Source organism: Battus philenor, unplaced genomic scaffold (assembly GCF_028537555.1).
Source record: "Battus philenor isolate CCGP_79_NKW_IND1 unplaced genomic scaffold, ilBatPhil1.0.hap1 SCAF_21, whole genome shotgun sequence".
Taxonomy (NCBI): Eukaryota; Metazoa; Arthropoda; class Insecta; order Lepidoptera; family Papilionidae; genus Battus; species Battus philenor.
In genome coordinates, this window is record NW_027181684.1 from 3,062,887 (window position 1) to 3,081,833 (window position 18,947).

The 18,947-nt window shown below is 32.0% G+C and overlaps 1 protein-coding gene across 1 annotated transcript in view; it reads right to left on the reverse strand.

Moving 5' to 3' along the window:
* The window catches only part of LOC137923275 (organic cation transporter protein-like), a 50,408-nt gene extending 46,396 nt beyond the window's left edge, over positions 1-4,012 (reverse strand). Inside the window, exon 1 of the mRNA XM_068766474.1 lies at positions 3,741-4,012. Within this exon, the coding sequence (XP_068622575.1) occupies positions 3,741-3,913 (173 nt within the window). The 5' untranslated portion in view covers positions 3,914-4,012. The remainder of the gene's footprint in view (positions 1-3,740) is intronic.
* Between the last annotated feature and the right edge of the window lie 14,935 nt (positions 4,013-18,947).

Consider the following 18,947-nt stretch of genomic DNA (forward strand, 5'->3'; position numbering starts at 1 on the left):
CACCTTCGGTCTGGGAACTAACAAGAGAGTGCACACACACACACACACACACACACACACACACACACACATATATATATATATATATATATATATATATATATATATATATGTGTGTGTGTGTATATAAAACTACATGTAGCGGCGAATCTATAAAAACTTGCAATCGATTTACATATCGATTTTCAAGACAATCGATATATAAACAATCAGAATTGCGGATAAATGTCATCTTAATTATATCGATTTAACCGAATTCTATTTTAAATCACTCGATGTCCGGGGGCATGTCAACAATATTTATTTATTTATTCACTCCTCTATACCACTTGTGTTACGGACTCAAAGGTTTATAGACATTCTCTACTAGTCAACTGTCTCTACTACTCTGGCTTAGAAAGAACTGGTAGGCAGGTTAATGTCATAAATATATAATTACATAATACTATATGTTATATACTTGATAAATACTATACTTATTATCTAATTACTAATAAACATGTACTTAAATGTAAGAATATAATAAATACATATATTATACATATATATGCTTCATAAGATTGAGCATTTGTGGCCTAGCGATAGAGGACACAGACTTGCGATCGTTATTCGCTGGTTTTATCCCCAGGATGCAATCTTAGATATTCACACTTCGTGTATTAGTTATGTAGGATTGTCACTGATCACAGTTTTCCAGAGGCTGGCCTCTTCGAACTGCAATACCACACTGCGATCGCCAACCCGCCTGCCATGCGTGGCGATTATGGTATATCCCGCAATAAATATCTATAAGGGAAGGCATAGGCCTTCGGACTGGAAACTATAGAGTTTCCAGTCAGAGAAAAGTTACATAAAGTCTTCCGTCAATAGGTCTCGAACCTTCTATTTAATTATTTATTGGATTAATGAGTCTTTAATTACGAGAGGAAGTTCATACCAATGCAGACATATTTGCAAGAACAAAAAAGTAAAAGATTATATAATATATTATTTTCTTGAAATTGTATTATTTATTTGAATAAATGAAATAAGAACAAAATCTATTTCAATATGATGTTTACGACATATAATAGACTCACGAAACATTGAATCAATGACTAAGCAATAAAGGTATAAATGCTCACGTCGACACTAAAACATACGTGACTAAGTAAGTAGAAATGTCTTTGCATAAATTGATAAGAGGTGGTGAAATGAATTCAGTTAAGATAAATATAACATAGTAGTTTTATAACATATTAGAGCTAAAGGGTAAACAAAAATCAATTATTTTACTGAATATTTTGTTGTCATATAAACTCTTTGTATATTCTATTTATATCTGGCTGGTTTTGATGTCATTAAATATATTATAAAAAAAGAAAAAAGTTAGTAAAATTTCGAGTTAAATTTTAATTTGTTTTCTTTCTGTCAAAATGAATGAATCTAATGAACGAATTCCATACAATTTAAAATTATACTTGCATGCACCGACCATTTGTGATATTTATGAATCTAATGCAATGTTAGTAGCACAAAGTTAGTTTAAGTGTTTTCAATTAGGGAATTGCTAGGTCAAAGAGATTCACTCTTGTCGTTCCGTTAGGGGCTAAAATGAACGCTATTTTAAAAAAAATATACCAAGATTGGTATACAAATAGATAGGACTTAGCAGAAGAATTGAAAGTTGTTTACATAACGGTATTGGACAATTTAAAAAAAAAGCTAGGTATATAAAATATCTCAACATTTGTGTACAAGAACGAGTTGAGTAAAAGATACGGAATGAATCATGTCCTCTGTTTTAAAGAGATTGATAACTGATTTTGTAAAATGAATCGTTTACTTAGAAATCGAAGATCGGTCAGGCTTCACAGACTGGTAAAACCTTAGTTAATTCGCAATGAGATAATGCACTGCGTGGGCGGATTCGCCGGACAGAACCATCGATTCTGAACTTTACTGCAAACAACTGATAAGATTAAAGTAAGAAGTTGGTTGAAAACGACCGGAATTAATAAACAAAAGAGGGGAAATAAAGAAAGGGTGTGGTCTTTTATCATGATAACAGTACACGACATATATCTTTAGACACTAAGCACAAATAAAGAGAGTTTGGCCAAAGAACTTTTACTCTAAACATTATTAAAGACATTTGATGTCACGGTATTATTATTGAATTTATTATATATAGAACATCTAAATATATTATTGCTACTTTTTCAAGGTTTTTTTAAGGCACAAAGAAGGTTTTTATGACGTGGAAATTAAAAGAAAATGCCGGGAAAAATATAAAAAAACACATTTTTTACATAGTACGTAGTAAATGAAAGCATTTATTCATTTATTATTGAGTTGTCAAACATTCAGATCGGACATTACATATGTGCGGGAAAAAGAGAAACGAGTTAGAGAAGTTGAGAAGGACGTAAGGAGAATAAGGAATTAGAATTAGAAAATGAATAAATTATTTGCAAAAATAGTCCTTGCGTACCCTAGATACGAGTGCCTTCAATAACGAAAGCCATTTTAAAAAAAGTTATAATATTCGGGAAAAAATGACGCCGGTAAGTTGTTCCACCCCTTCCTCCTCCCCTTTTAAGTTCACAGAACCTTCTGAACTAAGATGAAGCTGTAAAAGCCTTCAGGCTAACAGCAACAACATCAACAGAGAATAAGTAAGTCCTCTTCTTCGCTGGTCTCACTATATAAGTACTAGCAAAACGCTTAGTGCGGGTGGAAGGGATTTCAACCGTTTACGGATGTGATCTGTGCATCTTGTTGTCCGATGGAAGAAAGTATATTGGAAATTATATACCGTAATTCACACAATTTTAGCTCAGAGTTTTGACTTCATTTACTTTGATCTTCTTGATCCAGATTGACACAAAAATATACAGACATAAAGGTAATTGCAATGTAAAATACATAGGCAATATATACATTATACTCGACATAAAATTCAATAAGGAAACAAATAGTATTAGCTTACATTTATTCGAGATTTGTGTGAAAAAGTTCGTGTAGTGAGATAGGAACGTGACCAACTACATCGGTGTTCTAACAAAGAACCAACAATTCGCATTTCTTAAAAATCAAATTTAAGAAGCAATGAAAACTTTAACAAGCTATTTCAACGCGAACCAAAAACTGAAATAGGATTCAGTAATAAAAATAAATAATTAAGCCAATTCATTAAATATCACCTATTTATCCGATAAGTATTTAAATTACAAATTTATTTGTAATATTCATGATAATATAATAAAGTAATACATATTTATGATTTAATTATTAATTTTATTATAATTATTGATGCTACACAATAGAGTTATAGCATTAAAGATTTATGGAATAACTAGCCTTTTAAAATATAATTATCATGCTATTTTAATTTGCATTGTTAATTAGTTTAAATCAATATTTCTGAAATAAAACAGTGCTTGTAAATTATACATAGAAATTTGCTATAATTTATATGTTAAGAATTAAAATTATTTGGGAATTACTATGTATATTCGTTTTCTTTATATTTAAATAAACGGTTAGATTTGCCTGTCATTCAAATTAAAAATTTGACCAGTATTTTTCACAACCGTGTACTTGTGTCTCTATTAATTTTGTTAGCAATTCTTGATTAATAAAAATAAAATTAATAACATTTTGATTTATTAGTAAAGTGGAATAATGAAAATAATACATTAAGTTAATTAAGAAAATATTATTATTTTTAACAGTTCAAGATAAATAAAATATATTACCTGTACTTTAAATCCATAGCTTCGAAATTGAAAACCGACGAATACACTCCCGCCAAAAACACAGGGAACAAAATCAACATGTAGTTATAAATATTAAATCTTCCAAAAGGTCCCAACAATTGCAATATATCGTCCACAGTCACTTCGGCATCTTGCTTCTTTTCGGCGTCCATTTTGATTTATTATTTTTCATTCAGCACAACACTAAGCTTCTGTCCAGTTTTGTTTCGAGAGAGTGGCGCGAGACGGCCGTTGGTATGACCACCGGGCCGTTAATGCGCGAACGCAGTCTGTATTATAGTTTTTATTGTTGAAAAATCATTGCCTTCGAATTATCTTAGGCATAGTTTTTATGGCGTAACTTTGTTGTATTACTGCATCAGTCTATTTCAATATCAAGGCGTTGCGTACTTTTTATAATCTGTGTTCGCTGTCAAAATTTCGCGGGAAAGTTTTTGCATGTCACTGAAAATAGTGATTTTGCATTTACGTACATACAATTATACTATCATTGTTAAATCATGGTTTTCTATTGAAATTGAAGTTTTCGAACGACTTTTAAAAAGTCTTCTTCACCGTTCCACGATAAACCGTTTATTTATTTATTTACTGTAGTGGAGATAAACAGTAACGAAAGGCAGTAAGAAAGTACAAACTTAGAAGCTTAGAAATATAAAATTAGTTACAATTGTTATAACTATCTCACTGAGAACATATAATGATTTATAGTCAAACTAGTTAAAACCAAAGACTATTGTTTTTACTATTTTTTTTAACCAGTCTGTGGTGTCCACCCCCTTCAGGCTCCAGCGGCAACCATTTCTAAGCATGTGCCAATCCGCTAGACTATATTAAACATTTGAAACACTGTATTATAAATAGTAATTTAAACAAATTCACCGTTACATTTTATGAGTTATGGTTTTCTGAATAACATAAGATTATGTATTAAATGAAGTTAATAAATAAAATTATTAAAATGGTTATACAGTTGTGTCAAGTTACAAATTGATACGGTAAAATGTTACTTAGTAACAAGAAAAATTTTTTTTAGGTGTTCAATAAAGTTCTGTACGTATAGAAATATTTTTTTTCTTTATCATTATCATCCTAGACGTCCAATGTAAGGTATATTACTCCTTCCAAGACCTCGACTTTATCGTCTGTCTATCCAGGGAAAAGACTCCAAGACACTTCTACCGGATCTTGGTTTCCACTCAAGAAGCTATCAGCCCCAAAGGTCATAGGTTGCACGAGAGATTTGACCCACCAACTACCACTACAGACGAGCAATTTTTTAAAAAAATCTTGTTGTTATCTTATTAGAATGTCCTATAAATTCCATAGATTAATAGATACAATAAATCTCAAGTTAAATGGACCGGAGTCAATGCTTAATTACAAAGGTACGTAATCGGAGACTGGTGTTACTGATACGTTACGTTCTTGTGATATCAAATTTAGTAGTTAAGTTTATAACTCCTATACAGGTGGATTGTTTCTTGTAAAAGCTCTAAAGGGATAAATAAATACTTCTTTCAATTTATGTATTGCACACCGTATATATCAATTGTTTCGGAAATAATAAATTACGTAACGATAATATTTCGTTGACCGCTCAAATATCCTACGTGTTCAACTACTGTAATTAAAGGAAACCAACGTGAACAAAGCACGAATTCTGCGAACGAGCCTGTCGGGGCTGACGGTGCGAGACCGGTCAAAGAGGCGTTTTTTGGGTGAGACCTATGACTTGCAGTGGGCGTCTATCACACTATTGAGCTCACACAAGAGTTACACTCTAACTAAAATAATGATAAAGGAATATTTATTCATTTTTAGTATATTAATTAATAATTTAATATACTGTTATCCTTCTCATTTCCTTCTATTCCTTTTCATACTTTGTTAATATGTAAATATTTGGCAATAAATACAAAAAAAGCGATATATATATATATATAGGGTAAGTAATAAAAATAAAAGATAGCTTCTTAACTTTCGTCTAGGCGACATAAAATTCGTAACTCTTTGGATTACAGTTTACGATATTATAATATATAACCATGTAATATCTCTAAATTAACATATAACAATAAAGCTTAGGAGTGAAGCGCTCTAATAATGTATTAAGAATGTTGATAAAGTGACCACAAGCAATAAGGATGTTGTTGTGGGCTTTTCTTAAAATAGGGTGCATTTGGAACCAACCTATTTCGCTTTAAATTGAAGAATGTAAGTATATATCTTGCGTTCTTTTTAAGATACCCACTGCTAGTTGAAAGCTTCCCTATTTACTAATAGGACTAGTTAAAGACCCGAATCCACCGACCTTCTTTCTTAATAAATAAATAATGATAAATAAACTCCGATCTTAATAAATAAATTATGATAAATAAACTGTTTTTATTTCAAGAAGCTTCCCATATTTGTGGTACATTTGTAATCCATATTATTATTTAAATTATTAATAGAAATTATAATTATAATAAATATGGGTCTAGGTTTATTTAAAACTAAAAACGTCTGTCCAACTTGTGTTGGGTTATATTATGTGTGTAGAAATTCTAAGTTGCACTTGTACACTGAAACTACAGAATCTTAAGGCAACAAAGGCCATTTGTAATATAAAATGTGCTTCATAGAATTGTTTTAATAATATATAACCTTTAGAATATGTAGCTTGTACACTAGAAGTTACATCGCACAACTGTCAACACGTGAGCCCTGATCAACGGTGTGCTTTGAATAACCATAAACATGCGTCTCGTCTTGAATAACGTTCCTGCAATGGACAGCACGCTTTGCAAAACGTCACATACGCCAGCAGTATTCTCGGAATCGTTTCAGTTATAATTCCCGCAGGTGTATAAATTGCAATGGATTTCTTTAAGTACAAGGTCTATAGATATCCTGTCTTATTGGAAATCTATGGGACCCTATAGGGAGATCTATATTTTCAACCATGGATGTCCTGCGATGAAAATAATGTTGATGATGATACATTCTACCCGCTATAGCCTTTTCGGTTATTTCAGTCAAGATACATATGTTAATCTTATAGTTGAGAACCCTGTATGATCAGTCAGTTATATTCTTAAAATATTTTTTTCAGCAGCAGCTCATATGTATACACTGTATATATATATATATATATATATATATTTAGAAGTTTTGTTAATTTGGTCAGAGCATCTAACTTACATTGTAACTGGGTTAGAATGTTTTGTCACACGCATCATATAGTCTTGATCTTACACCTTCGGATTAACATTTCTTTCGTTCCACGCAAAACTCTTTATATGACAAAATTTTTAATAACACGGACCGTGTCCGATCACACCTAATTCAGATTTTAATAGCTAAGGTAAGTCATTTAACGAATGGGGAATTTTTACACTGACAGAACGATGGAAAAAGGTCTTCGACATGAACATAAATATCTAATTAAATAAAATTTTTAAAAATATTGTTAATTCTCCTTTTTATTTGAAATCGGCAATGACTTAGTTGCTAACGAAATAATAATATATTTACGTTCGTATATATGTACTATGCAATAGTACATGGACAAATTCAGTGAAAATGTTTTCCCGCCGCGTCGCTGAGATCTCCATTGTTACCCACTTCAGATTCGAAGTACCCTAGTCATTACCATCTAACAAACGACTAGTCGAATCACTTCGGTCGCTACGTTGCCAAATCGTTCAACTAGCGACTGCCGTAATTAACCAATCGTCTCCGTCGTAAGTGGCCAATTCATTGATGTTCACGGAAACTTGATATCCGGTTTTTTTTAGTTTTTATTCTGACTACGATTAATCAGGATGCTGTTTTTAAACGGTTCCCAACAATGATTAGTGAGACGTTAGTTTATACCAGAGTTCCCCAAACTTTTTTGTGTCGTAGACCCCTTGCCATATTTTTCCGTGTTGGGTAGACCCCCTACTTACCTGATATTGATTTCCTGTAAATTTCTAACTGTAGTAAAGTTTAGCGTTAAAAACTTAAAGTAAAACACATGTTAATTTATACATTTATTAATTGAATTTAAATTAAAACTACTCAAAAAATTTTTTATCTGTTATGTAAAATATACGTAACATTAAATAATCAATTTTTTTACTCCATAGGTACTTTTATAAATAATGTAAATGTTTTGATGTTATAAGAAAGTATGATGTAAGTAAATAGGTACTATTAGTATGTGTGTTAAGATCCACTATCGTCGACCCCCATTTTCATTTCATGGACCCCCAAATTTTTTACCTCTGACGTAGACCCCTTGCTGGTTATCATAGAACCCTAGGGGTCGATATAGACCACTTTGGGAATCACAGGTTTATACGATACTAGTGTTTGTGTGTGTGTGTGCGTACGATAAACGTTGTGTTCCAATCGATTCTAAGAATTACTTACATTCACATAAAGTCACGAGAAGTTAAATGACATCCTTACTTTTGTTTTTCGTATTCTTAATACTATGCCCGCATTAAAGAAAAACAGATTAGTGGTATATATAGAAGATAATCAAATATAGCATACCTATCAAATTAATTATTATGTTCTTCTCCTTGGAATCTATATTCCGAACGTGGTGGTAGTACTTGGCGAATATGAGACCATTACAGTTCGTGGGACTTCTTCCTCATTCCAACTCTTGCTATCGTCAGATTATGCACCAGTATCTGTGCGGTGGTTACCGATTTTTCCAGATCGATGAAACCTGCGATCGCATCTCGAGTCTCGTATCGATATTGCTACTACAGCATGATGGACACTGTTATACAGCCCGAGGGTATGTTGTTCCAAGGACAACGATGACCGCCTCGCTTTGTATCACCTGAGCCTCGTGGATTGTGAAATATTGTCTAATTACCTTTTGGAAACCAATGGGGGGAGGGGAGTTGGTGTATGTCTGGCAGTGAATGTCCGACGGATGAAATAATGATGTTGATGATGAAACATATACCTATTTTTTATAGATAGATGGCCCTATTTAATTGGGAACAGAGTTTTGTATTTGTTAAAAAAAAAATTTCACTAAAATTTTTATTTTCGTTCACGTCTTCCATAGTAAACAATATCTTTTTTTCTCCTTCTATCATTCTACAATTCTATCATTCTTTCTCAATCATTCCATTCCCTTCGTACATCCTCAAACACTTCAGTTATTCATTTCTATTACAGTATCACATCCTATAGGTATGTTAGCCAATATTATTCGTAAATAATTCAAACTATAAAGTTCATGACATTTTTAAATTCGCAATTTCTACGATTCGTGCTTGTTTGATGAATATTGAATACGCGTTTATCTGATTTGTCACGTATTACGCACAAATAATTCATGTTAGATATATAAGTGTGATTATAGATTATACTGACAGTTAAATGTTAATAGATTTTTTATAAATAACACGGATATTCATTTAAACACTTCATGTAAAACCTAATGGGGCGATAAATTTGTATCTCAAATTTCTACCTTAAATTGTTGAGGTTGTTGAGAGGCGACCAAGTGCCGGTAGACGCGGCGTTGGTAGGCTCCACACCGCTCCGCAGGTAGACGGACGACATGGTCAAGGTAGCTGGAAGTCACTGGGTACGCAAGACGAATGGTGAAGGTAGAAATGGTGGAGGTAGGAGGTGGCAAAGAAGAGAAAGAAGATACAGTGGTATCTTCTTTCTTTGTTTCTCGCCTTAAAAATAGATTACATTTTTTTTAATTTTCAGTTTGTAATGGCATTATGAGATTGGGGGAGGTCGATGATGCCTTAGTGGGCTATCGACTAACATTACGAAGATGATGATGATATTGCTAAGGTGTTTTAAATAAATAAAATTTCAATACTTCACCTGGCGGTACTATTTCAAACAAGAAATACAACACAAAATAAACTGTGGCGTCTAAAGGTTAGCAGAATCATTTAAGAGTGTTTTAAATATGGATATGTTTAAAACACTCTTATAATTAATATACTCATAGACTATTAAATTGATATATTTATTTTTATATTATAATTAATATCAAAATATAAAAAAAAGCTTTAAAGAAATGAATGTATAGTTCATTTGCTATCTACTAACGCATGGCACAACTTATCGAAAAATAATGGTTTCAGAAATAATTAATATATAATAATGAAAATCGTACAAAAAATATAAAGAATTCTGTCCCTGAAGATTTTTTACTACCAGAAGTCTGCTCTATGCCTGTCGCATTCCTATATAAAAAGAATAATATAACATATTTCATAATGATAACTTTATACAGGATGGTTGAAAACAGGTCTAAAACATTTAAATGTTATTGCTAACTAATGAGCTAAACATTCGCTTTTTTAAAACTTCCCCATCTATAACCAATCACCTGTATAAGTTTATCTTATATTAAATCATTAATGACATAGTATATCCCAACAAACGTCAAGACATCTGTTCTTAAATATCGCATGTGCGTCACGCCGTTCTCCTTATATATCTTATAGGATTACTACAGTTTACGAGGTAAGTCCGAAAAATTTTAAGTAAGTTTGCGTTTAAGGTAAAAGTAAGTGTTCTGTTCAAAAAATCTCGTGTGCGTTTTCCCAATCACATTTTCGTCTAACATACCTAATGCGTTACTATAGTGTGCGACGTGTGAGCTCAAGATGGGGGAAGTAGACAAATGTCATACTGCCTATTCTTAAATATATTGTGCGTCTTGCTAATCGCGCTCATCCGCATAGTGTGCAAAGTATATTAGTGCCAGGACGAGGAAGGTAGTCAAATAGATAAGAAAAGAAAAGCCGTCTGATCTCAAAAATGTCGTGTGCGTCTTGTAAATATCGCTCTTCACCACTCACATGCCTTAGACGGTGAATATAATTTGAGATCGGAGAGGTAGTAAAATGTCAAGCCATCTGTTCTTGAATATCTCTTTTGCGTCTTGTCAATCGCTCTTCTACGTCACTCTGCACAAAACCCTCAGACTATGACTAGTATTTCCGCGCATGCTATAACAATAAACAGATAAAAACGCATCAAACTGCTGAAGTGTTTGAGGTGTTTCTTACCGCAAATATGAAACGTGCGATCGTAAGCTTTTATGTTCTATTGTCAGCTCTTATAAATGACAGACTCTGCAATGACGGACGCGGTACCGGGAATTGTGTGCGCATTGATATTATATAGTTCGACAGCCTTTTGTTTCCTCCCTACGAATATAATTCTATTTAATAACAACATGTAGTGGTAGTTATTTTAATAATATATGTATTACATGTACACGGTATTTTAATTTTTATTAAAATATTTATTTATGCTTAAAAGTGCATCCAGGGGTTGTCCAATGAAAGTCCTTCGTCTTGATCTTTAAGTACAAGGACACTTTGAAGGTTTGAGATACCTACCACCAAACAATCCTCCTTAAGCAAAAGTGCCTGTGTTTCATAAACACATCCCGATTATATATATATATATATATATATTATATATATATATATATATATATATATATATATATATATATATATATATATATATATATATATATATATATATATATATATATATATATATATATATATATATATATATATATATATATATATATACTGTGAGCACTTCTGCACATCATGAAAAAAATGCTAGAAAAACCAAAATTAATAGATACTAAAATCAGATTGAGCTTGCCTATATACGCCCTAATCCGAAAGCATACAAAAAACTCAGATGGTTTTTTTACAGTGGTAGAGCAATTCATTTCCAGGCTTTATAATAATTTAAATAACCTATTCCACGTAACTGTATAAATGTATATGTTTATATATGTATATATATAAGTATTTTGTACATATGCATGTATCTGTATGTACACCGTAAACTGCCTTCTCTTTCATTTCTTATCTACATTCAAAGGTAGTCTGGTAGAGATAGCTTCGAACGTTAAGACCGTCTCTTGTATCTCTATATCAATTATTTCTTTTTTTTTAGTTATTATCCATGATTTAAAATAAAGCGTAAATAGATAAATGAAATAACTTAAAAAAACATTACACTGTTTTATAAAAAGTCGGTACAGTTGTGTACAAAAGAGTTTTCAATTTTATGAACCCTTAACAGGTTACATTTTTTTTAAATTCTTAAGGACATAGACCAGATTATGTTAATTCTTATATAGAGTTATATATACTATCCATTTGTGATGGATATAGGCTTTTATCATAGATTTAGTAACTTTCAATTGGAAGCGGTTAGAATTCAGCTTTTTTCTACGTACGTATAAAGGTCATCTGGCTGTCCTAGTGGTAGATGTACTACACTGCCACTTAGCGGTCTTCACTCGCTATTTTGTCTACCTACTGCCAGTTTAACTTAACAATCTGTTGGACTACGAGGATTACCTTTGTTCTTCTACGGATCCAAACACTTAAATTCATATCATAGTCTTAAACAGTTCCGTTGTCGATAGATATAACTTTTCTTACGTCAAAGATCGATATAGAAAAAACATATTAGTTGATTTTTTCTTTGTAACGAATATTCCGTTTCCTATAAGGCAAACATCTAAGGCCCACAACTTTCGAATCCAATCACAAGGTAACTTGATACTTGACGTCATATGTTTTTATCTTTCTAAAGTATTTCTAACAACGAACACAATTTAAATACATTAATGAATATAATTAAAGGAAATTAGATATATACATATTGATCGTTTATAAGTGTAAAAGGTTTAAATAGGCAAATGCATAGCTAAGTTGCTATTAATTAATATAAGGTACAATACTCGACGATAAATATTGCATAGCGTTATCTCTGTCGCACGAAATACTAAACGTCACATAGGCAGTGTGGGACAGAGATAATGCTGTACGAAGCCGAAATTAGCCGATTGTCTCTTTCCAAAGGCCGATGTGCAATATTTATCGCCGGATACTGTATACTATTTTAAAAATCAATAGCTTCAGAAATAATAAACAACGTTATCATAACATACTAAGAAATATAGTTTTCAAAAGTCGATAGCTTAAAAATATATTTTTTTATTATCTGTTCCTACAGACTGTACTGCCAGAAGTTATAGCCCGTCACATTTCAGAAAAAAAATTACTGTAACATATTTCATAGTGACCACTCTATTTGGGTGATTAAAAATAGGTGTAAAATCTTTTTCCTGACAAATAAGCAGTAAATTCAAAATTCAATAACCACCGTGTACAGTGTAAGATATGATAAGATATATTATAAAAAATACATTAGTTTTTTTTTTAATTCAAAACATAGGAATGAAACTAATTAATTAAATTGAAATTTTATTTATATATAAAACAACACGCACAACAAATAACAATGGCCAGTGTGAAATACAAAAATTAACTACGTTGTTCAACCATTTTTTTTTTAAATAACTCTTTTACATTTCACTGGTATTGTATTGTTAATATTAAGTCTCCAATTAGAAAGAGAGTTCGTTGCATGTTTTTCAAATTTAGGCATAAAGTTCTTGTTATGTTTCTTTTCGGCCAAAAGACGCACTGCAAGGCTTGACCCAAACATTGCCCTTGCGTTGCCCACAACCATCGACATCTCACGATTTTAACTATTTCGACTATCCACTTAGTAAGGGGCCCGCCCTTGCTCCGTCTACCGGCGCATGGTCGCCTCAAAAACCTTTCGTCTTCTATGGCCATGGATTGCACGAGCGATGAGCCATACTTACTGCCACTGCAGACCGCAGAACGCTATCATCATGACAATTGAATATTTCATAGCATTTTTTCTTTGTTGATATGGTTGTTTTTTGTGACGGTGAGTCGGTAAGGACTTCTCTTTTTCTTCTCGATCTCGATTCGATCTTTACGCTTTTCTCTTCTCTTCGATCTTTAAGTGAAACTATATTAGGCTCTTCAGGCATTTATTTTACCCTTGTAAACAAATCCCTACCTAACGTCTTTCTCAGTAAATGATGCTGAGAGGTGATGCTTGACCTATAGATCTAAATATTTTTAAATTATTTTTTGCAATATTCACAATTCCAATTTCAAATTTATTTTATAATTTGTTTTCGTGGACAGAGTTAAAAAAGAAAGAATAATAGATTAATAAATCAATAATTGCATTAGAGTGACCAATCATCCGTTATTAACTTTTACAGAAAGATCGATAAAAGAAATCAATTAGGGGAAAATTTGATTTATGTTTTATCGCGTTGTCTGCATTCCATTGATTGCTGTAATCCAAATTGATTTGTATTAGTGCCATTGGTAGGCCGTAATGCGTTTAATTTTTATTACCTCCTCCCTCCGACCTCTGCGCGTAATTCCTCGGAGGAAATTGACTGGTTCTAATCGATATCTTGCTTGCGGTAAGTACATTGCGAATTTAACACGCTATATGTATTGTTTACTGTTCAATGTGAATCATTAATGATTGTTTTAGTTATATATGTGCAGGAATATGTTGTGTATCTTTATTGATATCGGCGTCTATTACTCGAGATCGTTCTAGAGAATTGTTTAAGTTTAAAGGAAACTAAACCAATAGTAAAATCAAAGTTAAGAGTAGTTAACTAGAGAGTTTAACTTTCCTTTTGGTTAACATTTAAAATACTAGATGGCGCCACGTGTTCAAGTATACAATGCACAGCTACCCAAGTGGCATTTACAGATTCCTTTGATTAGAGGAGACAAGGCGCATAAAGCATTTGGCATAAAACCTAATTCAAAGTAGCGAAATTTGAAGGCTTCCTGGGAAACCTAGGGCCGAGCTGCTGTCGGAGACGACTTAGTTAAGGTCGCGGAAAGTCGCTAGAAGTGAGGAGCGTAAGACCGGTGGTGATGATGATGAAATGTATGTATATTGGTCTTAATAAAGAGGAGCTACATATTTTTTTTTTACTTTATAGTACCAGCTTGCATCTCTGTACATATTGTTCTTTGTTTCAAATTTCAACCGAACGTCTGGATGGTTTTGAAAAAAGAATCATCGCATAGAAATGAATTTGAAAATATCAAGTATTCGCGTGCATTTGTTATTCCGACCTCGCTCGGCCTGCATCGCAGATTTCCGTGTTTTATTCCATTGACGTGAACTTGCTATCCGATATTGCACTTCCGTACAATCGCTAGTGATGTACATAGGCGAACATCATTTTTATCGATATTTTTTAAATGAATATATATAAATATACATATATATATACACATATATATACTTATATACAGCGAGCATCTATCAGCGGGCTGGCGGGCGGTGCAATTTGTTGCACGACTACAACTGCATGTCTGGAAGTGGCTAAATATTGGTCCTTTTCTTACTTAAGAAATAAAAATTGTGATATAGATATGGGTTATAAGAATAATAGAAAATGAAAATTATAAAGCAGAACTGTTATAAAAAAGTACTAATACAAAAAATAGTAAAATAAAAACTGTAGAAAAGCAGTTTAGGAGAAAGTGGTGAAGTAAAACAGGTGATGTATGAATGGTAATGGAATAAAAAGACATGAAATGTGAGAGAAAAAAGAAGAATGAGTGAGGAAATAAAATTAGAAAGTGAATAAATTATTTGAAAAATTGTCCTCGCGTGACCCAGGACGAGAATGTACGGGAATCACTCAATAAAGGGTAAGAAATAAAAATGAAATTAATAAGATAAAATAGATATTCTAAGAAATTGAGATTATTCCTAAACAATTGGAATACAACTGGTGTAAAACTATGAGTTCGTTTTAAATTTAGTAGCGATGGGAATATTGCAGACCGATTTCGATAAATTGATTTCTTGATATTGCATGAATGTAAATTTAGTTAATATTATAAATTGACTTATGTATGTACTCCCTAGTTGTAAAACGTATGTGTGATATATTATTTCAATTAGATGATTTAATAATATGATTATAAGATTAAGTGTTAAGAAAAATTTTGAAATTTTCTCAGTTTTATCGATATGCATTGACAACACTTTAAATTCCTAAAGAAGAGCTCTTTGTGGGATTGGAACTTTTCGGCTTCGAGGGATTGTTATCCGCAAAGTAGCTTTGAACGCATATGATATTTTTCAAAATAGAAATTTAAACAGGAACACATGCGAATACCGTACGAGTTAAAAGTTTACAAATAAATGTCGGCGTACCGCGTACTACATTCAGATGTTTTGTTAATATATGATTGTTAAAAACTAATTCGTTTAAGAGGAATATAAGTGAGTTGTTTGTTAGTTAGTAAGATATTGTCTCGATGATCTTTCAAGACGTTTTTATACTATTTAAATATATATATATACTAAGAGACCGCGACGCCCAGACCTTCGTTATATTATAAAAACTGAAAATTCTTCTATATATGTCCCCTATACAGATAAGCAAACCCAGCCTATACAACCTGGGTAGCGGTAGCTTTGGCAGGTAACAGGTGGTAAAGGTGAGTAAAATTGTGTTTCAAATTTGTGATAGTATAAAACTTAGTTTTCGTATATTTTAACTTACAATCATATGAGAAACCGCCTCGTCTATTGGCGGACACTTAGGACGGCAACAACCCCTTTCCAGACACCCTCACAGTCTAATTATTTATAAATCTACTTTCGTTATAGTACAAAATCTGACTTTTATATATTTTATTCAGAAAACTATACGAATAATGTTTCTACAATCCCCAGTCACTTTCGATGGCTCCCCTGTCTTCCCAGACATATTGAAGTGTACTAGAATTTTCGGCTTTTATAATATAACGAAGGTCTGGGCGTCGCGGGCTCTCACTCTATTGTATATTAGGAGTGTGTCGTAATCATAAATATTGAGTCCTCTGGCATATATATTAACACTTTTAGCTCTTTTTATAATAATTGAAGTATCACTCAATTCATACTAGTTAAAATAAAGATTTACAGTCACATTTTTGTTTTTTTTTTTATAATTTTACATAGGCTAAATCGATTTCAGAGACCAACGTGATAACTTTTCTTTTGTACAGTTGATGCTTGTTTATTTATATCAACTTATAACTTATTAATGTGTTCTTTTTTTAAATGTCTCAACATCATTCTAATCATTTCATCAGTAAGACATCCACTGTCGAATACAAGCAATAGATATCTAATAGGACTGGAAGTAGAAGAAAAAGTGGGCAGCGTCTTAATAAGGCTTTGAAAATGTGTCTACTTAACAATCTACCGTTCAACTTATCAGACCTCAAGAAACGATCAACTGCAGAATCTTTATATGAGTTGGCCCGACACATTGTCTTAAACTTTAAGGCATTTAACAGTCTGTAGTGCTTGAGCAGCGACTTTAAATAAAATAATGTGGAAATGAATGTACAAATATATATGAATATTTCAATTTTAACTGTATTTCCCCATATGAAAAAATGTATATAATAAAACGCTGTGGTGTCTCGCAGCTAGGAGAAGAAAGATATTAAAAAAACCCTTCAAGAACTACGGATTTTTTGGTGATTGGCTATATATGTAAAAAATTTTAAAGGGAAAAAAAATCAATATTTTCGATCATAATATAGTAAGGAAAGTGTTTTGTGATTAATACATATTAAAATAAATTATTGTACACTATTTTTCGCTACAGACTTTGTAATTGGTATGTTGTATTAAAAAAAATGAAGGTTACATCTGAAATCAGAGTGATCACTTTATACAGTATAATTGGAAATTATTTTAAAAGCTTTTTTAAGTTTTTAAGCTGATATACGAGCTACACGTTCATCCTATTCAAGCATTTACATGACACCAATCATTCTGTAGATGTAATAAACAATTGAATTTGAAAATAGAATCAAGCGCCGGCAAATGATAAATGTATTTGTAACAAGTACATTCCGCGAGATATAATCAATCATCTACGTTTCACTCATTTAACAATTACTTATGTGTAATGCGTGAGGGAGGCTACAAGGTACTCTCACTTAAATTTACGTGAGACATTAATTACTCGAACAATACATCGCGTCGGTCTCTCGCCTAATGCCTAACCCCCAGCGACGAATAAATCTGGCGGGCGAAGAGAATCTACATCGCAGAACACTTTAAGTGTACAGATTAAAAAGTTTTACAGAGACAAAATATCTTTTTTTTATTTTATGACAAAAGTAACTATTTTTTAGCAGCGCTTTGAGGTAAATCAACTGAGACAAGCAGATTTAAGTTGAACAGTAGTGACAAATTCAAAAATCTAATCTAATAAGTTACCTCTACATTGGTTAAAGCATTATTAAATTTAGTTGGTATTAATAGGGTGGCTTACATTATCTATGGCCTTAACCATAAGCAAAATCGTTTTTGTAACAAAAAGTTATATGTGTATATAAATAAATCATTGCCTGGTCTGTAGATGATAGATTCAAAAACCATACATCTAATAGCCCTGAATATACATACGTGGATATATATATATATATATATTAAACAAGTTATATATTTCACCGCGTTTACTTATAGCATTCATGTTTAGTGTTTGTGCTGATGAATTATTGATAACCATATCACCTTAAATTAACAGTTTTTAGCCAGTGACAATGTGGTGTATATATATGCATAACATATATATATATATATACACTCTTTGGTGAAAAGTATGTTGAAATTCTCATTAAAAACTCTTGAGCTTCAGAAAGGAAGATATTTCAATTTTTAATCGCGTCGTTTTGCTTGATGCCAAAAACGCTCAATTTTTTGGAAAAAAAACGTCAAAAGCTCGACTCATATCGATCCGCAACCACCGCATACGACGACTGGCTATTCAGCAAACTGCGAAACATACTTCACATACTGCAAAAGGTAGGAACACTGATTTGACACAATTATGGTGTTAAAACCGAAGTAAATAAGGTCTTGAAGATTATACAGGAAAAGACTACTCCGACTATGTCGAGGACTTGAAAAAATGTTTTACAGGGATTACCTTTTGAAAGGGAATTTACATTTTATAAACAAATCTACATCACACATATATACATAGTCAGGCCATAAATACCGCTACAATTAAAAAAAAATTAACTTTTAAATTTGGAATCTATAATTTTTAATTCATTGCCTTTTCTTATTTTCGCCACACTACATTGCAAAGCATTTCATGATTATGATTTTAATGTTACTTCTCGATATGATAATATCTTTCTAAAGATTGACTTATAATTTAGATATGCGTAGTTTTAAGGGAAAGTCTTGTAGTTGACAATAAATTCTAGATAATTCTGTACTATT